The sequence below is a fragment of the Aphidius gifuensis genome, linkage group LG1 (genome assembly GCF_014905175.1).
Source record: "Aphidius gifuensis isolate YNYX2018 linkage group LG1, ASM1490517v1, whole genome shotgun sequence".
Lineage (NCBI taxonomy): Eukaryota > Metazoa > Arthropoda > Insecta > Hymenoptera > Braconidae > Aphidius > Aphidius gifuensis.
In genome coordinates, this window is record NC_057788.1 from 9,933,496 (window position 1) to 9,956,737 (window position 23,242).

At 27.6% G+C, this 23,242-nt stretch overlaps 3 protein-coding genes across 8 annotated transcripts in view; 2 read left to right on the forward strand and 1 right to left on the reverse strand.

Annotated features, from left to right (window-relative positions):
• Positions 1 to 10,725, forward strand: part of LOC122847747 — a 32,222-nt gene extending 21,497 nt beyond the window's left edge. The window contains exons 1-4 of one of the 3 annotated variants that reach the window (XM_044145597.1): positions 8,251 to 8,413; positions 8,664 to 8,831; positions 8,928 to 9,385; positions 9,471 to 10,725. In XM_044145597.1, the coding sequence (XP_044001532.1) occupies positions 8,678 to 8,831; positions 8,928 to 9,385; positions 9,471 to 10,625 (1,767 nt within the window). In that variant the 5' untranslated portion in view covers positions 8,251 to 8,413; positions 8,664 to 8,677 and the 3' untranslated portion in view covers positions 10,626 to 10,725. Of the gene's footprint in view, positions 1 to 8,250; positions 8,414 to 8,499; positions 8,578 to 8,663; positions 8,832 to 8,927; positions 9,386 to 9,470 lie in introns of those variants that run through there. The other 2 variants (XM_044145599.1, XM_044145598.1) reach the window with 2 other exon arrangements.
• LOC122848096 (F-box/LRR-repeat protein 2-like) lies at positions 139 to 1,113 on the forward strand. Its single transcript, XM_044145971.1, has one exon. It carries the CDS (start codon positions 139 to 141, stop codon positions 1,111 to 1,113), a length of 975 nt encoding a protein of 324 aa, XP_044001906.1.
• A 3,085-nt stretch (positions 10,726 to 13,810) lies between the features above and the next one.
• LOC122847750 (homeotic protein spalt-major-like) overlaps positions 13,811 to 23,242 on the reverse strand; it is a 31,100-nt gene continuing 21,668 nt past the window's right edge. For 2 of the 4 annotated variants that reach the window (XM_044145602.1, XM_044145601.1), the window contains exons 2-8: positions 17,958 to 22,658; positions 16,701 to 16,834; positions 16,131 to 16,409; positions 15,533 to 15,923; positions 14,907 to 15,055; positions 14,423 to 14,599; positions 13,811 to 14,341 (exon numbers count right to left, since the gene is read on the reverse strand). In XM_044145602.1, coding sequence (XP_044001537.1) covers positions 13,910 to 14,341; positions 14,423 to 14,599; positions 14,907 to 15,055; positions 15,533 to 15,923; positions 16,131 to 16,409; positions 16,701 to 16,834; positions 17,958 to 22,658 — 6,263 coding nt within the window. In that variant the 3' untranslated portion in view covers positions 13,811 to 13,909. The remainder of the gene's footprint in view (positions 14,342 to 14,422; positions 14,600 to 14,906; positions 15,056 to 15,532; positions 15,924 to 16,130; positions 16,410 to 16,700; positions 16,835 to 17,957; positions 22,659 to 23,242) is intronic. The other 2 variants (XM_044145603.1, XR_006373404.1) reach the window with 2 other exon arrangements.

Sequence of the window (23,242 nt, forward strand, 5' to 3'; positions counted from 1 at the left end):
TGTTTGAACAACATAAACCTTCAAGAAATAGCAGACATAACAACACTTGTTCATCTTAACATTGGACTACATAGTAATATACACAGAAACCTTCCTCTATTTAATAAACTCGTTAATTTAGAGTATATCGACGTAACGATGGGTACTGCGTATTGTGCGGACAACATCTCAACAGAAGAACTTGAGACTATTTTTTGTACATGCAAAAATCTAAAACATCTTGATATTCCACGAGGTCCTTATACTGTAGCTGAAATTCCTCTTGAGAAATGGATAAACTTTCAAAATTTACAACATCTTGGAATTTCTTGTCATTTAAAGCCTGGCTTCGCAAATGCAATTGTTAAATATTGCAAGAATTTAAAACATTTGAGAATATATTATTCTTATGGCATTATAAACAATGCTTTAACGAAGTTGACAGAATTGGAAAATCTTGAATGTTTAATATTGGATGGTCCGATTGATCTCTATGATGAATCAATAATCGCTATTTCAAACAATTGTCAAAAACTTAAACGTTTAGAAATTGCTGAATGCATGATAGTATCAGCTATTGATGATGTCCCACTGTCTTCTCCATCTGTTCTTGATGAGTTATCAAAATTGCAATATCTTGAACATTTAAATTTACGTCTTGTAGAAAAGCTTAAAGATAGTACAATTATTGCTATTGCTAATAATTGTGAAAACCTAAAATGTTTAGATATCCGAGAGTGCACAGCTATTACTGAAAAAGCTCTTGTTGCTTTAACAAACTTGAAAAATTTACAAATACTTAATGTAAGTTTTCTTGATGATATAATTACCAACAGCTTTATTATCAAATTAAAAGGATTAAGAAAATTGTATTGTGAAGCTTGTGATAAAGTTACTGATGCTGGTATTATTCAGTTTATAAAAAATAATCCAGATCTTGAATTTCTTAATGTCTGCTCTATTGATACGATTAGAACTAACTTGATTATTGGTGCTGATCAGGCAACTAAAAATCGTACAAATGGTATCATTTTACACATACGAATATCTGATGCGTCGATATTACAAGCTTCTAAGTCAATAATTAAATCTCAATGGCTGGTTGTTGGCTGTAAGGATGTGCCATACTTTTAAAAGTATTCGGTATCAATTTGTTTTTTTCAAATACCGGTTATCCGATATATCTGGTTGAAAAGTACTCGGTATATCAAATATCGAGTATTTTTAAAATAAAAAAAAAGGGTAATGTTCAATGAGTAAAGTATCGAGTAAAAGTATCCGATATATATATGCGATATATCGGCTGTTCCGATATATCGCCGAGTATCGCATATCCCTATAGTTGACTGCAGTTGACTTTCTCTAAAAAATTACCGACCATTATATTGTAGAATTTTACTTATCGACAATTATGAATTTCAAAAATTATAAAAGCTGCAGGGAGTTCACCTAGAGTTCCAGGTAAAGATTATGTTGAATATAGTTGAAAAAAAGCTTTTACTTATTGAAAAAAAAAAAAAAAATTACTGTGACCCACGTGTTTTTAACCTTTAAATTGTTTTCAAATAAAAATTTGGATTTTTGTTAATAAAAAAAAAAAAAAAAAAAAGCAGAACTTAATAACATATTTTTCTGTATTTAAAAAACCTCGGCTTCTCGAAGACGTTGATAACAGTATTTTTAGTATTTACTTAAAATGAGTGTAAAGACGATATATGTTGAGGAAGACCAACAAACCTCTGATGATGGTGACATTGATCAAAAAGTTGTCATCAATACACTGGACTACGACTCACTAGCAAAAATCATCATGTTGTTGCCAATACCAGAAAGGATAGACATGGAAAAAGGTAAATATTATTATCAAAATAAAGTTTCTTTTTTTTTTAAATAAAATATCAATGCGCTTGTATTATTAATTTTTAAATTTGATATACGTTTTATTATTCCAGTTTGTACCAAATGGAAAGAGGCATGTCAACTAGCTTGGTATGACATTAAAGAATACAAATGTGAAACATCAATTGGACGTTGTTATGATAACCGTTTGTTGACACAATCATATCTCGAAGAAATATTATCAAGATGTGGTAATTATCTAATAGAATTGTCTCTCTCAGATGTTTGTAATTCAAGTATCATGTCATTTGTTGGTGATCACTGTAAAAATTTAACAAGTCTTCAATGTGAATTTCCTGTTGATTCGTTAGAATTTGATGCTGACCACTTTGTTCAGGCATTTACACAATTGGATAAACTAAAGTGCATTAAAATAACAGTGAATCATAGGCCGTGTTATAGTAAAGCAATAAATTTCTCTGCAGTAATTAAGAGTCTTACAAAAGAAATAAATGAAATTCATTTATTTTCTAAATCTGTAGTGTTTAAAAAACGAAGAGTTCTTATGGTAAGTTATTATTAAATACCAACTAGTTTTTTATGACTAGTGACAAACAATACTACTATTAATCAAACAAATATAAATTATTTAAATAAATTTTTTGTTATTTTCAGTCTTTGAAAAAATTTAAAAATCTTAAAAAATTCACATTACATGGTCTCTGGTCGGACACCATTCTTCACGAAATATCAGAAATAACAACACTTGTTCATCTCGACATTCGACTATATGATATACCTGAAGGGCTTTCTTTATTTAATAAACTCGTAAATTTGGAATACATCGACTTAACAATGATGATTACTACAAGTTCATCTATAGATAACAAACTCTCCACAAAAGAACTTGAGACTATTTTTTGTACATGCAAAAATCTAAAACATCTTGATATTCCATTCGGTCCTTATGATGTAGCTAAAATTCCTCTCAAGAAATGGATAAATTTTAAAAACTTGGAATATCTTGGTATTACTTGTAATATGATGCCTGACTTGGCAAATACAATTGTTGAATATTGTAAAAATTTAAAACATTTGAGAATACATTATGCTTATCACATTATAAATAATACTGCTTTTATAAAGTTAACAGAGTTGAAAAATCTTGAAAGTTTAATATTGAATAGTGATACTGTAAGCGTGAATTATAAGCTTCAGGAAGAATCTATAACTGCAATTTCAAACAATTGTAAAAAACTTAAACGTTTAGAAATTCATGGTTGCACTATAGTACCATCTATTCATGGTGAACCACTTTCTTCTCCATCTGTTCTTAATGAGTTATCAAAGTTAAAATATCTTGAACATCTAAATTTGAGTGAGACATTGCATATTAAAGATAGTACAATTATTGCAGTTGCTAATAATTGTAAAAACCTAAAAAGTTTAAATATCCGACGTTGCACAGATATTACTGAAACAGGTCTCATTGCTTTGACTAACTTGGAAAATTTACAAAAACTCAATGTAAATTTTCTTGATACAATTACTGACAGCTTCCTCACCAAATTAAAAGGACTAAAAGAATTAAATTGTTTTAGTTGTTCCAATCTTACTGATGTTGGTATTATTCAATTTATAAAAAATAATCCAGATCTTGAATTTCTTGATGTCTGCTCTATTTATAAAATTACAATTAAAATGGTTACTGCTGCTAATGAGGCAACTAAAAATCGTACAAATGGTATTATTTTATACATAAGAATATTTGATCATTTAATAAGACAACTTTCCAAGGCAATAATTGAATCTCAATGGTTAGTTGTTGGATTTACATGTTAATATTTTTGTAAAACTAAGTTTAAAAATAAATATACTTTCTCAAATAATTTTTGTATGGAACAATTATTTCTACCTTAAATGGTACGTATGTAATTACAGGTTTGATAATATTTAAGTAGCTTTGTAAGTAAGTTAAATTCTTGATCACGACAATCATCTTATGGACAATATATTATATTAATAAATGACCACATTATTAGTATTACTTGTTTTCTATATTACTTGAAATCATAATAATTCAAATGACAGTATTAATATTTTTGTATATAGCCAAAAATATTTATAAAGATTTGTCAAAAATAAAAAACAACTATTATATTTCTAAACTAATAAATATTTTAATTTATTTAATTAACTAAATTTGAAATAAAAAAATAAATACAAGAAGATTTAATTGAACGGTTAAAGTAATTAGTAATTATATTTCATGTAGTTTGATGATACGCTGGGTTTAACTTTCAACAGCTGACAATAAATTATAGCACAATCTATTTGTTTGTTATCATTTATAACTATAATTAAAAATTTTTATTTGCAACAATTTTAAACTTTGATTAAATGGATTGTCAACTAATGAGTTATCAATACCATGCTGGTAACGTAGACTTCTAGCTGGGATCACACGTGGATTTTTTACAATAACATGTGTGATGGTGTTTTTTTTTTTTTTCATGTCAATTCTGGTCAATGCATATTTCATTTATCAACTCGATATATTAATTATCAAGGTTATCCAGGATAACAATAGCAAAATTAACATTTAACGGTCAAACATACAAAATTGTCTAATTGGATTCATCATTAAATCAATAAATTTATTTAAAAATAACAAAAAAAAAAGGAACAATTGAGGTAAATCAACATTCATAATTTTAACAATAATTATAAGTACATTTATAAAATAAAAATACATGTTTCAATTGTTGCATGACATTCAATATTATTTGACATTAAATATAATTTTATTGATGTTAATTTTACTGGTAATTACTGCTAAATCATAAATCTGTGATGTACATCTTGGAACATGCAGTTTTTGTTTATTTTATTATTCTGGTTGTATACATTTAAATTTATCATTAGTTTTTTAAATATATATTTTTTTAGAATTTACTTAAAATGAGGCCAAAAAAAAGATGTGCTGCGAAAAACCAACAAATCTCTGATGACGGTCACAATAATAAAAAAAGGCCAAAAAAAAGATGTGTTGTGAAAGACCAACAAATCTCTGATGATGGTGACAAGAATAAAAAAAAAGTTGTCATCAATTCACTGGATTATGACTCGTTACATACAAAATTGTCTAATTGGATTCATCAGTAAATCAATACATTTATTTAAAAATAACAAAAAACAAAGGATTAATTGAGGTAAATCAACATTCATAATTTTAACAATAATTATAAGTACATTTATAAAATAAAAATACATGTTTCAATTGTTGCATGACATTCAATATTATTTGACATTAAATATAATTTTATTGATGTTAATTTTACTGGTAATTACTGCTAAATCATAAATCTGTGATGTACATCTTGGAACATGCAGTTTTTGTTTATTTTATTATTCTGGTTGTATTATACATTTAAATTTATCATTAGTTTTGTGAATATATATTTTTTAGAATTCAATTAAAATGAGGCCAAAAAGAACATGTGTTGCAAAAAACCAATGTGATCACTGATAAAATTTAACAATCTTGGAATGTAGAATTTAGACATGTAATTTGCATAATTAATAATGCTGATCACTGGTGAAAAACATTTACACAGTTAGATAAATTAAAATGTCATCCAAGCTACGAATAAGACAATTAATCTCTCTGCAATAATTGATAGTCTTCCAGAAGAAATTAATGAAATTCATTTATTTGCTGCACCTCTGTCTGATCAAAAACAAAATATTTCCATGGTAAGTTGTCATTGAACGTCAACTAGTTGTTCACGTGTTACCAGTGACAAACAATACTATCAATTGAATACAAATTATTAAAATAAATTTCTATTATTTTTAGACTCTACAAAGATTCAAGAATCTTCAAAAATTAACATCAGTTGGCCTCTGTTTAGACCACAGAAACTTTCAAGAAATAGCAGACATAACAACACTTGTTCATCTAGACATTGGACTGTATAATGATCATAGACACAAAAACCTTTCTTTATTTAATAAACTCGTTAATTTAGAGTATATCGACTTAACGATGGGTATTAAGTATAATGCGTTCAACCTCTCTACAAAAGTACTTGAGACCATTTTTTGTACATGCAAAAATCTAAAATATCTTTATATTCCACGAGGTCCTTATGATGTAAATAAAATTCCTCTCAAGAAATGGATAAACTTTCAAAATTTACAACATCTTGGTATTTCTTGTAATGTAACGCTTGACTTAGCGAATGCAATTGTTGAATATTGCAAGAATTTGGAACATTTGATAATAACTAGTGACAATATAATGGATACTGCTTTAAAAAAGTTGACAGAGTTGAAAAATCTTGAATGTTTAATATTGGATGGTGAGTATTCTTCGCTCAAAGAGGAATCAATAATCGCGATTTCAAACAATTGTAAAAAACTTAAACGTTTAGACCTTGCTGAATGTGTTATAGTACCATCTGTTGATAGTGACCCACTGTCTTCAACCTCTGTTCTTGATGAATTATCAAAATTACAATATCTTGAAGAACTATGTTTGTTTGCCTCATTAGATCTTGAAGACAGTACAATTATTGCTGTTGCTAATAATTGTAAGAACCTAAAATATTTAGGTATCAGTTATAGCTTTTGTGAATTTACTGAAACAGCTGTCGTTGCTTTAACAAACCTGAAAAATTTAGAAATACTAAACGTAAGCATGTGTGATATTTCAGACAGCTTCATTATCAGGTTGAGAGGATTAAAAGAATTAAATTGCTGTTTTTGCGACGAACTTACAGATGCTGGTGTTATTCAATTTATAAAAAATAATCCAGATCTTGAACTTCTTAATGTCAGCTGGATAGATAATTTGACAAGTGACTTCGTTATTGCTGCTGATCTAGCAACTAAAAATCGTACAAATGGTATCATTTTACACATAGTAATCGATGATTTTTCAATAATCAAAGCTTCTAAGTCAATAATTAAATCTCAATGGTTGGTTATCACTTAGATTTGTCTTTTAAATTAATTTAAATTTATCGTATATCTTTGTCTCTTATTTATACGCTTAATATTTTTCTATAATAACTTGTTTTCTATATTACTTGAAATCATAAAAACTCAAATGTAAATGTTTATATTTTTCTAAAACACAGTTCAATAATAAAAATACTTTCTTATGTAATTTTTTGTGTGGAACAATTTTCTTTTACCCCTAAGCGACCATATGTAATTACAGGTTTCATGATATCCAAGTGAAATTTCAATGAAATTTTTACAATGATCTCCAATAAATGGCATAATGGTACTTGAATCACCAACATTTGAGAGACAATTCTTTTAGATAATTACCACATCTTAATAATATTTCCTCGATTATCAAATTAATTTAACGACAGCTGATTTTTTTTTTCTAGTAATTGTCGTTGTGTTTTTTTTATTTTTTCATTTATAAAAATAACAAACCTTTTATAAAATCTATGAAAATTGATCAAACGAATGAACATAAAATTTATCAAACAGCTAGGGCTGACTGGCAACTCATATGGCATTCCCACTCTTTGTATTTTCAATATCAATCTAAATTTTATAAAATACAAAACAATTGTTCTTATGCAGACCTTTTTATATAAAATTTATCGATGATAAATTGCGTTGCTATGCATTTTTTTTGAGACGCTTAATTCATAATTTTAATGAATATAATTCGTTTTTTATTGTAATACATAAAAATATAAAATATATTATAAAAAAAAAAAAAGTCATCTAATTAATTACAAGTGTTATGTATAGTAATAATAAATTATTTTAAAAATTTTTGTTGCATTATTGTTGCATTGATATATTACTAAATTGTTAGTAAGGTGAATTCTTGAACATGACAATCGCATCTTATTGACAATATATTCTTTTTATAAATTTACGAAAATGAATTGAACAATCATTCACCTAAACAAATAAAACAAAATTATTTCTAAATACTTGTCAAAAATAAAAAACAAATATTGTATTTCAAAAATAATTTTTATTTATTGAATTAACCATTACGTATCGTAATTAAAATGATGAAATAATAAATACAAGAAGATTGAGTTGAACAAATAAAGTAGTTAATGTAGTAGTAGTTTAATGTAGTTTGATGATACACTGGGTTTAATTTTTAACAGCTGACAATGAATTACAGCACAATTTATTTGTTTGTTATCAATGATAATGATCATCTATAATATTCGAAATTTTTTTTTTTTTTTTATTTACAATTTGAAACTTTAAACTAGTTTTGACTACAAGTTGACTACGAGTTTTGATTTCGATAAATGCATTGTCAGTGTAGTCAACTCAATAAATTCAGTAGTCAATTGTAGTCAGTTATCAAAACCATGCTGGTAACATAGAATTCTAGCTAGGATCACGTTATATTCCACACTGTTCTACACTGTTCTACACAGGTTTATTAATTATTTGTTTTTTTTTACATCTGTTGACATTCATGACATCCATATTAATCCATATAAAAGGCAATAAAATAAGATTAACAAACAACAATAGCACAATTTATTGCATCAAAGACTAAATTAATTATCAAAAAATCAAAGGATCAATTGAGGTAAATAAAAATTTATAATTTTAACAATTACATTTATAAAACAATCACGTATCTATAGTATGATAACATACTGTATGACATTCAATATTATTTAGCTCAAAATGTAATTTTATTGATGTTGTTTTTGCTGGTAAATCATCATCTTTGATTGATCTATATCTTAAGTATATATAATTTTTTTAAGGTTATTTTTGTTTATTTTATTATTCTGGGTGACATTTACATTGATCATCATTCTTGTAATGTATAGTTTCAGGGTTCAAAATGAATACAAAAAAAATATGTGTTGAGACAGACCAAGCAACCTCTGTTGAGACTGATGGTGATCGAAAAGTTGTCATCAACTCACTGGACTACGACTCATTAGCAAAAATCATCTCGCTGCTGCCAATACCAGAGAGGATAGACATGGAAGAAGGTATACAATATTATTATCAAAATAAAGTTTTTTTTTTGTTAATAAAATATCAATGTTTCTATTATTATATTTTAAATTTGATACTTTTTATTCTAGTTTGTACCAAATGGAAAGAGGCATGCCAACTAGCTTGGTATGACATTAAAAAATACAAATGTAAATCATCAATTGGACGTTCTTATGATAACCTTTTGTTGACACAATCTTACCTCGAAAAAATATTATTAAGATGTAGTAATTATCTAATGGAATTGTCTCTCTCAAATGTTTGTGATTCAAGTATCATGCCATTTATTGGTAATCACTGTAAAAATTTGACAACCTTGGAATGTGAATTTTATGATAATACCTTAATTAATAATGCTGATCATTTTGTTCAAGCATTTACACAGTTGGATAAATTGAAATGCATCAAAATAACGGTGACTCACATTAACTGGAGTAAGACAATTAATCTCTCTGCAATAATTGATAGTCTTCCAGAAGACATTAATGAAATTCATTTATTTTCTAAACCACCTTTTTGGAATCAAAAAGGACAAAATATTTCTATGGTAAGTTCTTATTGAATATCAAGTAGTTGTTTATGTATCACTAGTGACAATCAATACAATTAATTAAATACAAATAAATTTCTAGTGTTTTCAGACCGTTCAAAGATTCAGAAATCTCAAAAAATTAACATCAGTTGGCTTCTGTTTAGACAGTATAAACCTTCAAGAAATAGCAGACATAACAACACTTGTTTATCTTCACATTGGATTATATGATAAACACGCAAACTTTCCTTCATTTAATAAACTCGTTAATTTAGAATACATCGACTTAACAATGAGTGCAAAGTATGAAGCGAAGAACCTTTCTACAATAGAAGTTAATACTATTATTTGTACATGCAAAAATCTAAAACATCTTGATATTCCATCGGGGCATTATGATCTAGATGAAATTCCTCTTGCGAAATGGATAAATTTTAAAAACTTGGAATATCTTGGTATTTATTGTAATATAATGCCTGACTTAGCAAATACAATTGTTAAATATTGCAAGAATTTAAAACACTTAAAGATAAGTCCTAATGACTCGACCATGAATGAAACTGCTTTAAAGAAGCTAACAGAGTTGGAAAATCTTGAAAGTTTAATATTTCTCCCTTGTACTAAGCTGAGTGAAGGATCAATAATTGCAATTTCAAACAATTGTAAAAAACTTAAACGTTTAGAAATTTCTCAATGTATTATAGTATCACCTATTGATGGTGAGCCACTTTCTTCTTCATCTGTTCTTGATGAGTTATCAAAATTACAATATCTGGAACATCTAAATTTAAGTTTTGCAAAAAATCTTGGAGCCAGTACAATTATTGCTATTGCTAATAATTGTAAAAACCTAAAAAGTTTAAATATTCAGGGTAAAAGTAGTCATATTACTGATACAACTCTCGTTGCTTTAACAAACATGAAAAATTTAGAAAAACTGAACGTAGGCCATGATATTTCAGACAGCTTCATTATCAGATTAAGAGGATTAAAAGAATTCGATTGTTCTTATTGCGACGAACTTACAGATGTTGGTATTATTCAATTTATAAAAAATAACCCAGATCTTGAAAAGATTGATCTTTTCGCTATTACTGATTTGACAAGTGACTTGGTTATTGCTGCTGATCTGGCAACTAAAAATCGTACAAATGGTATCATTTTACATATGAGAATAAGCGATGGGTCAATAATCAAAGCTTCTAAGTCAATAATTAAATCTCAATGGTTGGTTGTTGAATATTGTTTTTCTTAAATTTATCGTATACTTTCTCTTCTATTTATACGCTCAATATTTTTCCATAATGTATTTTTAGAAAGACATAAAATACGTTACCAAGTCAAAGACATTGTAAAAGAAGATTGTTTACTATATTACTTAAAATCATAAAAACTCAAATGTCTATATTTTTCTAAAACAAAGTTCAATAATAAAAATACTTTCTTATATAATTTTTTGTATTGAACAATTTTTTTTACCCTTAATCGACCATATGTAATTACAGGTTTGATGATATCCAAGTGAAATTTTAAATGAAATTCTTTTTTAGCAATATTCATAAGCAGCTATGTACAAACAAACGTCCACAGACGCAGAAAGCACAAGTACAACCTATATTATCATAAAAATATAAAATGAAATCATATTAATAATTTGTCATTAATTAATCATGGTTTATTATTCTTGTTGTATTATCATAGATATAATGATTCGTAACGTAATTTAGTGATGTTTATATGATACACGGATTATACAATATTTACAAAAAAACATAATCATCGTAAGCAACACTTTATTTTAATATAATTTTTAAATTTTCTTTTTGTTTCGATGGATCATTAGACACTCAAAGAGCCAGCTTTATTATTTTTATTATGATTATTATGATGTTTTTATTATTTATTTATTGATATATATGTGAAATTATGCAGCACGCATTGGTGAGTATATAGATTGACCCCGAATGGAGCCCTCCATGAATTTTATTTGATTTTTTTTCTCTTTTCATTCATTCATTTAAATTAATTATTATTTACAAATTCTATATAGTATTTTATTTTCCATTGCGCGTTTACGAAGATTATTTATTTATAATACATGCAAACGACACAAAGACCGACACATTTTATTTATTTTTTTTTTTTTTGTATACCTCGTAATTAATTTTTTTTTTTCTTCAATTTTTAATTTAGTCTTTTTATCAACTGTTTATCACTGTCGTTATTTTTATTATTATTATTTATTTATTTTTAGGTTTTTTATTTATGTTATTAACACTTTGGATCTAGTACACAACATTGGTATGCGAGAAAAAAATTCCATTATTATTATATAGAAAAATTGAGTTTAAATATTTGTTTTTTTTTTTTTTTATCTATATTTTATATAAATGTTGATATATTTATATTATTTTCGATAAAGTTTTTTGTTTTTTAATTTGATAGATAAAATTTATGAAATAATATTTTTTGTCTGATTTTTTTAATCTAATCTAAGAATTTTTTCTTTTATATAAATACAATTAATTAATTTCTATTTTTTTCTCCAAATTGTTTTTTATTTTTTATAAACAATTTGCACATCAATGCCAGTGTATTTTTTTATCTGAAATATTTTTTTTAACTATTACCGTTGCCAACGTATAAATATATTTTCACAATTTAATTTATCTCTTACACATTTTATTAAAAATTCATTCATAAATTTTTATATCAAAAATTTTATCGATATGATTGGGCGCTGTTAAGCGACATGATTCAATGCTCAAAAATACATATATAAAAAAAAAAATTTAATAACAATATTATAAAATGAATAAATCAATACTGAATAAATTTTTTTTTTTTGATTTTATTGTATAATATTTTTAACTTTAATTGTCTCATAATGACAATGCAAAATTTCGGGTTATCAAGAATTGGGAAATGAGAGATAGAGAGCTAGTGAAAGAGACAAAAAAAAAATGCAAATTCCATTAACTTGAATTTCAATTAAAAATGCACATAATAATCAGACAAAATAAATTAAAATTTTTTTTTTGGCTTTCAGTCGTGTGTGGTGATGATGATGGGTCATACAGTTGAACTATCGGGTAATTTTATAACAGGAAAAAAAAAACATAATTATTATTTTGAATGAATTTATAAATATTTATAATAATCGTTATTTTGTTTTAAAAATTTTGTATCTATCGCGATGACTGCGATGCCATAGATACATTTACACTCAACATAATCAACTTTTTTTTTTTTTCATATTTAATTGGTATAATTATACACAAATTATTATTAATTAACTTAACTATTAAATCTAATCTGTGATAATACTATATGATACAGGATATAAGTACATTGGTTTATAGATTGCAGGCTGCTCCTCTCATATCACATCGAGGGGCGTCGCCGGGCCGGCCTTTTACTTACAACAAATCTTATCATTTTTTTTCATTTTTTTTCCATTTTTTATTTCGTTTTTTTTTTCGTTTTTTTTATATTCATTTTATTTATATTAATTTATAATCATTATTTTTTTATTTTTTTGCATTTCTTTATTTAGATTAATCTTTTTTTTTTTTTTTCAATTTACTTAATGTATTTTAACCACATATACAATTTTTATCTTATACATTTTTCTGCGTCTTTTCTTATTTTTTTTTTTTAAAACTTTTTACAATTCATTTATTCATTTCATTCATTTTACAAGTCATTCATTCATCAGTTTTTATTTAATTTATTTATAATAAATTTTGTTACTATTATTTATTATTTAATTTATTTAGATTTATAATAATATCGAAATTTAAAAGTCTTTAATATGAATTAAATTAATAATTAAGTGCATCATAATGCACCACGTGTCTTGTGGCCCAAAGCATTTATGTAATTTTTATTTTATGATATAAATGTAACCCTTGAGCTCAGTCTAGGCACAGATGCACTTAATCAACTCCATAATTACCTCATTTGCACCGAATTAAAATGAATAATTCTATCATTCATCAATTATTTTAAAAATTAATTTCGAACTTTTTCTAAATTTAAAAATAATTGTCACATTTTTTTTTCTTTTTTTCAAATCGAAATAAATTTGGGAGTTTTTAATTTAAAGAAAAAAAAACAAAAAATATATATACACATATATTTATGAAAATAAAATATTAATAAACAAGTCCTTTGATCAAGTTTTACAACATTTACGACTAGTGTGATAATAGGAACATGAATGTCCTTTTTTAACTGGTTTAATAATTAATTTTAATGTGCAAATATTCCAAATTTTATATCGTCATTCAATTGGAATAATTGCAATTTAATTATTTAAAAAAAAAAAAAATTCTTTTTAAGAATAAAATGCCATTTATTATTCTAATATATATTCATTTGTTTAAAAAATTTTTTTGTTTTAGAGTTGACTTTTATCTGATTGTTTTAAAAATGCAGTCAACTAAATTTGTTTTTTTTTCTTTTTCGAATTTTTTTTTAAAATGTCTTTTAAATGTTAAATAATTTAAAATAATTTTTTTTTTATATAATTTAATCTCACGCAGCGAGTCCTTCACCTCTTGTTGTTGATGTTGGTGGTAAACGTGGTGCTGGTGGACTTGTTGATTCATTGTCATTGTCTCTTGATGGACCATCACGTTCAAAATGATGTTGTAATGTTTCATTATTCCATGGTGGTATACTAGCTGAATTTTGATTGCCTGTATTTGATGATGGTGTACTTGGTGAATGTGATGGTGATGGTGTATGAAAAAGCATTGAGCCAGATGGTACTAATGGTTTACCATCATCATGAGAATTATTACTTGGCACAAGTGGTCCTTTGTCCATGGGAAAACCATTTCCAACACTAAGATTTAAACCACCACCACCACCATATAGTGAACCAAATAATCCAGCATATTTACCAGCTGCTGGATGATTTACTGGTAAACCATTGTTTCCTTGAATTACTGATATTTCACTCAACTATATTAACATTAATTATCAAATATTAATAAAAACATTTACATACAAAAATTACTATCAATAATTTTAAATAATATTAACCTTTTGTTGAACACCATTAAGAAATCCTGGACCTGGTAAATATGGATAAAAAAGATCAGGTCGTCTTTGTAAAAATTCCGAGTCTTTTGGTGTTATTGGAAGTGGTGGTAAATCCAGTGACATTCTTCTGCCTCTTCTTGATGCTCCATTTGTCCACATGTGTGTTCCCATATGAACCTAACATTTAAAAAATATAAAAATTAATTAAATAAAAATATAATTTACATTATTCTATATTTGATATTAATATATAATCTTATTAGTGCAAAAGCCGAGGGCAAATTAATATTGACTACATTATATTCAATAAAATCAATAAATTAATTATCCGAATGAATTTTTTTATTTAATTCTTTTATATTTCAAGTAAATCAGTAAATTAATTAGTAAGTGAAAAAAAAGCCATTGTAAGTCAAATAGAAATAAAATATAATTAAATTATTGGAAAAAAAAATTTAAATATTATTATTATTAATTTATATACCTTGAGATTGCCTTTGGTTGTAAACGCCTTTTGACAAACAGTGCATCTAAATGGTTTGTCGCCAGTATGTGTTCTCATATGAATTTGCAGAGCCGATGATGAAGAGAAATTCTTATTGCAAACGTGACACAAGTGTTTGCTGGACATGCCTGCAATCACACACACACACACACTCTCATACAACTGTTTTTTTTTTTCTATTTTGTATCATCTTTTATATCCCTTCTAATCATATTTGTAACACTAATATTATTTTATATAAATTTACAAATTAAATTAAATTATTATCTTTTTTTTTTCTGAATAGATATTATGAGATTATATATATAAAAAAAAAAAAAAAAAGGGAGACCATTATATCAAGAACAAATCGATTGAAGAAGCCTCGAGTCCTACTGTAATTTGAGAACACAATATGCATGCATTGATTTTTTTTTTTGTGTTTCTACTATTTCATTAAGTACATTATTATTTATTTTTTGTTTAATAAAAAAATGAGCCATAAAGCTGCAAAGAAAAAGCACCAATGGATTTGATACATTTAAATAAGATATAGAAAAAAAAAAAAAAAGGGAAATAGAAAGAGAGATAATTAAAGAGGACATAGTAAAATTGTGGTAACTTACTCGGTCTCTTTGGGGCTGGAAGATCACCCTCAGTTGGTGATCTTTTTATTGGCATAGGTTGTTCATGAAGTGACGAAGGTGTCATTGGTGATGAAGGTGGTGGTAATGGTAATGGCAATGATGGTTGTGTCACTGCTGGTGCTGATGCAGATGGTGGCAATGGTGGTGGTGGTGGCGGTGGTGGTAAACTTGATTCATCTGGTTCCATTGGACTATGTGAACTTTCTCGATCTTGATGATGTCTTTGATCACGTAATTCTTGTGATCTTTGTTGTTGTTGTTGTTCTTGATTACCAGATTGTGGTGATTGTCCAACTTGTTTTGAATCACCATACATATGAGATGGTAAATCACGAATTTTATGTGTCAACATGTGCTGCTTCATATTACCCTATTTATTTTTTAAAAAACAGAAGAAAAAATTCAAAAATAATTAGTTATATTTAATTTTTTTTTTTGTTATAATTTTTTAAATTTTCTTATAAAATATTTATTTATTTATATGATATTTCATATTAATAAATTAATTAATTAAATTGAAAAATAATTGAAAAAAAAAAAAAAAAGTGGAAAATGAGTGAACTAGGATTGAGATTACCAGGAAGACGTGGTTCGAGGCGAGAAGTCCGAGGGCGGCTGGCATCCGCGGGGGCAGGTGGACAGAGGTAGCACAGACAGACGTCAGAGCCCCCCGCCCCCCTCCGATAACTGTCCGCCCCCGGTTCTTCTTATCCTCGTTCCTTCGTCGCCTGCTTTTTGTATTCTGTCCACTCTGTCCACACTGATTATTTTGTTTATTCTGTTGTTGTAATTGGATTGTTGTACTTCCATCACGTTGATCCATACATTTACACGTTCTCATTATTGTATCATCATTCTGAAAATTTTTAGCTATTTTTTTTCTTTTGCCCCGTATGGTTTAATCGATATTTTGGGGGTGTGACTGACTTATTATTGCAACATTTCGCGTGTGCAAAATTTTATTTATTTATTTATTTGGTTTTTTTATTTTTTATTATTTTTTTTTTTTGTTTATTAAAGTAATCTATAGCGTAACAAATTCTTTAAGTATTTTTTTTTTTATTTTTTAACCACACACGAATGGAAATTACAAGCATGATGTTAACAAAAACAATAATATAAAGAAAAAAAATAAATAGTGACTTACCTTTGTTGAAAAACCACGGTCACAAATAGTGCATTTGAATGGTCGCTCCTTCGTGTGACTCCGATAATGTATCTCCAGTGCTGAATTACACGCAAATGTTTTGTAGCAGATATTACACGTTGTGTTGCCACGTACTGCAACAAATCGTGTCAAAGTTCAGTTAAAATCACATCAAGCTCATTTCAACAACTTTTTTTTTTTATTTTATTAAATTTATCTACTTTTTTTTTTTCTCTTTTTTAAATTTTACAAAAGCTATCTTTTTTTTTTTTTGTCTTTATTAATGATTTTGTTTTATTGGTTTTATGAATTTTCATGATATGCTACAAGTAATAATATATATTGATCAAGGTTTATCGAGCTCGAGAATATTTAAATAAATAATAATTGTAGTATTTTTTTATAATAAAAATAAAAAGATAAATGAAAAATAGTGTGCTTATGCATAATTAACTAAAAAAAAATATATTTTATATATTAAAATAAATAATAAAAAATAATGGGAATGAAAAAAAAATATAAAAGGATTTAAGCGTCAAGGTAAAGTCCATGATTTTTATTTCGAATTTTACATATAACGCCATTCGCGAGTAATATTAACTAGTAATTTAATTTTTTTTTTACTTTATTTATTATTCAAATATAAACAGAGAAAAATAAAAAAAAAAATAAAATTTCATATTGACAGCTAGTAATTACAGATATATATAAAATAATTTTCATACGAATAAGAATAAAAATTGGATACACAAATATATATATTATATATAGAAAAAAAAAAAATTAAAAAATATACAAATACTGAAGGAAAAATTATTTATAAAAAGGAAAATGAGAAAATAGTGCACAGTGAATTCGATGACATTCAACATAAATACATTAACAAAAAAAAAAAAATAATAATAAAAATTATTTGTGTTAAAAATAAGGTATAATATTAATTTTTCACAAATTTAATATAATTTAACAATTTTTATTATTCATTTTAATAATAAATTTAAAAAACAAAGATCTTAAAATTTTTCTAGATTTTCTTTTTTAATTATTATTATTTTCTTTTTTTTTTTTTTTTTATAATATATAATTAAAAATGGGAAAGAAAAAGATATGTTGTTTGTGAATTGATGGAAACTAAATAAAAAAAAAAAAGAAAGAAATTGGAGATAATGATGTGTATGTTTGTGTGAATGATATTTGTTGTAAATGTTTGTGTATGTAGTGGGAATTGCAGCTCGCCTTGGTGCTAGCAGCGCCTACCTGCTGGGCCTCCAACAGCGAGACCGAGCGGATTGTAGGTCGATGATGCAGCAAGTACAGAGGATGTTGTTAGTGAAGCAAGTGCTCCTCCACCACCGCTTCCACCAGTTCCTGGATTGATCACGTTCATTGATGATCCAACACCAGTTGTACCACTACCACTACCATTACCATCACCAATACCACTATTACTACTATTAACACCAACACCAATAGTACTATTTGATGTTTGTAAATTATTTGGTGATGATGATGCTGATGATGATGATGCAGATGATGACGATGATGATGATACAGCTTGTATTATACCAGCAAACATACCAAATGGATTTGTTGCTGCTGCTGTGGTTGTTGTTGTTGCTGCTGTTGTTGTTGTTGATGATGTTGCAGTTGTTGAAGGTAATTGTGGCAGTGATGATGGTGGTGGTGGTGTTGATGTTGATACAATTGATCCAGGTGATGATGATGCACGTGGTGTTAAATCAAGTGGTGTACCAATAATTGAACTTACTGGACTTGTACTTTTTTCACTACAATGATATTTATCAAGTGATGATATTGAACCAGCTGATGTTGCCATTGTTGTTATTGTACGTACTTGATTTTCAAGTGCAGCTAATGATGTTGAAAAATTAATAGGCATTGATGATATTAATTTATTATCATTTTTTTCAGTCTTTTTATCATCATTATCAATATCATCATCATTATCATCATTATCATCATCATTAATATCATTTAATTCACGTTTATCACGTGATTCATCACAATTTGACATAATATCATTATCACGTTGTTGTTGTTTTTGTTGTTGTTGTTGTAGTTGTTGTAATTGTTGTAGATGTTGTTGTTGTTGTTGTTGACGCTGATGATGAAGAAGAAGAAGATGATGATGTCGTTGTTGTCGTTGTTCATCATCATCAATATCATCATCATCATCTTCATTATTTTCATCATCAACATCATCTTGATCATCCATCATATCTTCTGATTGTTCATCAATATAACGTTGATGATTATAATGTGCTGTTATTCTATCTTTAATATCCATATCGTCATGTGATGGATGATGTTCCATTGATAAATGTCGTGTTGCTGGATAACCAATTGGAAAACCACCAGGACCATTATGTAAACCAGGAAAACCTTGTGGTAAAAATGATGCTAATGGATGATGTGGTGGATAACCTGGTGGAAAATCATTAACTTCAGCAGCTTGTATTTGTTCTAAACTAAGATCTGTTGGTTCACCAGTATGTATACGTATATGTTGTTGTAATACTAATGTATTTGTAAATTTTTTATGACATACTGGACATTGATGTAATACACGTAATGGTGGTTTAGCTCTATGTACACCCATATGTGTTTTTAAATTACCTTTTGTTGTAAATGCACGTCCACATATTTTACATTTAAATGGACGTTCACCAGTATGTGTTCTATAATGCATTTGTAATGCACTTTTACATGATAATACACGATGACAAATAATACATTGATTTGGATCAGTTAATTTATGTTCAATATTATCAACAAGTTGTTGTAATTTTGATGTTTCAGATGTTTTTGTTATTTCAATAAGACTTTCCCATGAATTATCATTACTACCTGGACGTGGTAATAAATTTGAATATACTGCTGGATCACGTGCTGGATCAACCATCATATTTTCATTATTATTTAATTTAACATTATGTGATTGATGATGATTATTATTATGTGAATTTTGTAATGTTGTTACTGGAGGATATAATAAACCAGCAAATGATGTTTGTAAACTTCCACTTGATGCTGTACTACTTGCTGGTGATGCACCAGATTGATTATGATAATTTAATGATTGTTGATAATGACGTATTGATGATTCACGTGCTGATAAATTTTCTGGTTGTTCATCCATTTCTTCATCATCATCGTCATCATCATCAATACAATGTCCACTTACTTTACTACTATCCATACTACAATCTTCATATGATTGTTGTTGTTGTTGTTGTTGTTGTTGTTGTTGATGATGTAGCTGTAATTGTTGTTGATGATGAAATTGTTGTGATTGTGACATACGTTCATTAATAATATTTTGATGATAATTCATTGATACTGAATGATCTAAATATCTATTACGTGATGCTGGTGATAATGGTTCAAATAATTCTTCTGATTCTTCATCTGGTAATTCATCAATTGTTTCTTCTGGTTCTTTTTTTGGTATTATTTGCATATTATCATCATTATTATTATCACAACTCATTGGTCTTGGTTCTGGTGATGATTGTTGTTCACGTTTTATAATACTATCACGTGATGTTTCACTATGATTAAGATGTTGTTGTTGTTGTTGTAAATGTTGATGATAGGAATGAATTGGAGTATTATTATTGTTATTATTATGATTATTATTATTATTGTTATTTAATAAGGAGGTAGTAGTTTGTAATGTTGAGGATGATTGCATGGATAATGATAAAGGTGATGAACGGGGTGAATGTGATGGTGATGTTGTTGTTGATGTTGATACACTTGATGATAATATCGTTGGAGCTGTTGTTTCTGTTGGCATTGTTGTTGTTGCTGTTGTTGTTTCTGTTGTTGTTGTTGATTTGCTTAAATTTTCAGGTAAATCTTGTTCATCATCATCGTTATTATTATTATTATTATTGTTAATAGCACCAATACAATTATTTATAATTGGAAGACGATGATAAAAGGATGGTAAAACACCAGCTGCAATTGGTAACGCAATATTCATTGGTAAGGGTGGTTGAGGACTTAAAAAACCGTGCGTTGTTGGTGGTAATAAACAAGGTGATTGTTGTTGTTGTGGACGATACGGTGAATGTAAATTTGTTGTATTTGGAGTACCACCAGGAATAATTATAGGTGAGGATGATGTCGTTGTTGTTGCTGTTGATGTTGTTGACAATAATAATGACGATGTCGTTGCTGTTGTTGCTGTTGATGATGATGATGATGATGATGGTGGCTGTGGTGGTGGAGGTGGTGGTGGTGGTGATTGTTGTTGTTGTTGTTGTTGATGTTGTTGTTGTTGTAATGATGGTGGTAGTGGTGGTAGCGGTGGTGGAAGAGGTGGTGGTAATGGTGGTGATGATAATGAACGTTGCCCAGAGGCAGCCAATTGTTGTAATAAAGGTGGATGATATTTGTCAAGGTGTTCAGGCACAGGATTAGGATTCATTTTAACATGTGGAAATTTAGCAGTATGCCGTTGAAAGTGAACCTTTAGATTGCCCTTGGTAGTGAAACGGCTTCCACATACATTGCATTTAAATGGACGCTCACCTGTATGTGATCTAATGTGGATCTGTAGTGCCGAATCACTGCCAAATACTTTGCCGCAATAACGACAACGATGCTTGAAGAATGGCTCACCACGTCCACCAGATGATTTTGAATCGTATGGTGATAAACGTGAACCACTTTTACCACTTCTAAATGCTAATTCATCAGCTAAATTATTTGCTAATAAACCTTGACTTGCATTATCAAGTACTTCTTGTGCACGTTTTTGTAACATTTCCAATGTATTTGGTTCATTAAGTGGTAATGGATCATTATTTGTTATAATTGTTGATGCTAATGATGATGATATTGATGCTAAACCTGGATGTGATGGTAACATATTTGATGGATTATTATTATTATTATTATGTGTTGTTATCGTTGGTACTGCAGCTGTTGTATCAATTATTGATGATGATGATGACGATGATATTGGTGTTGTTGCTGCTGATGTTGTTGTTGTTGTTGATGTTGGTAATACAAGTGATACTGGTGATAAACTATTTGAACGAGAATCATCATGATGACTTGTGAAGCTTGGAGCTGATATTACAGTCACTGGTGATGTTGATGTTGTTGAACAACTTGATGATGTCATCATATTATGATGATGAAGTAATGGTCTTGATGCAATTGTTGCTGCTAATGTTGCTGCTACTGATGCTGATGATGGTATTGCTGTACCAATTGATGATAATGTATTTGTTGCCATTGTTGTTGTCGTTGGCGTTGTTGATGGTGTTGGTGGTGATGTTATAGTTGTTGGTAGTAATAGTGATGATGGTATTGTTAATGGATTTAATGTTAAACTTGATATTGATTTTGGATATAAAAATCCTAGTGGTGATGAAAGTACTGACGTGAGATCACTACCTTCTTCTTTAATATTATCACCAGATTGTTTATGTGTAATTGATAATTGTTGTTGTAAATGATCAATTAATTGTATTTGACGAGATTGTTGATCTTGTAATTCTTGTAATGTACTTTTTACTAATTCAAACTCTCGTTTTGCTGAGTCATCAACACAACCAGCCAATGCTTTTGCTGCAAATTGTGCAACAGCAACTTTTGTATTTTGTAATGCTTCAAGTGTAACATGACTCGTATGACCAGATGCCAATGAAAATATACCATCATTATTATTTTCTGCATCTTGAAGATTTTCAATTTGTTTTTTTGAATTTTCATCATCATCAATAGGATCATTATGAGCATCATTTTTAATATTATCTATATTATTATCGTCTTCTTCATCTTCATCCATTGGTGATTCTGATGCCTCTCTTTCATCATCATCCTCTTCATGATGTGATGATCTATTTGATGTTAAATCTACAGCTTCTTCTCCAGTTACATGTGTATCTTCATTTTCTGATCCTGTATCATTTTCATCTTCTGTAACACAAATTTAATTTTTTTTTTTAATTTTTACTACACCTGCTAATGGAGATATTCCAGAGTCATAATATAACGATACATAATAAAAATACAAAAACAAAAATTAAGTATGTTAGTAATATGGAATCGATTGTAGAACTATGGATTTATCCTTTCGGTACAAGAGGATGGCTCAAGAGGATCTCAAAATGATAATATATTTTTAATTGGTGAAAGAATGTGCTTGATAATTATGTGAAAATTAAAAAAAAATAAAATGAATTATTTTACGTTGAATCAATAAAAAACTCGAGCTGATATTTATCAAGGATTAATTGATTATTTAAAAAATATTGCAAATGAAACAAAAATAAATGTTGGAAAAATGTCTTTTGCTTCAAATTTAAATCTTTATCTTTTAAAATTATTTGTTATTCATGTAGATCTATTGTTGATATTTTTAAATTATTTTATTAATAATGATTATAATCAAAAAAAATAAATAAAAAACTATTTGGCACGAATTATTTGTTTGATGAAACAGGCGGGCAAAGCACACTCAATGGTTCTCGTATAAATAAATATAAAATCAATGTATTAAT

Coding starts and splice junctions, on each gene's coding strand:
- LOC122848096 (XM_044145971.1), top strand. CDS start 139: ATGGGTACTGCGTATTGTGCGGACAACATCTCAACAGAAGAACTTGAG.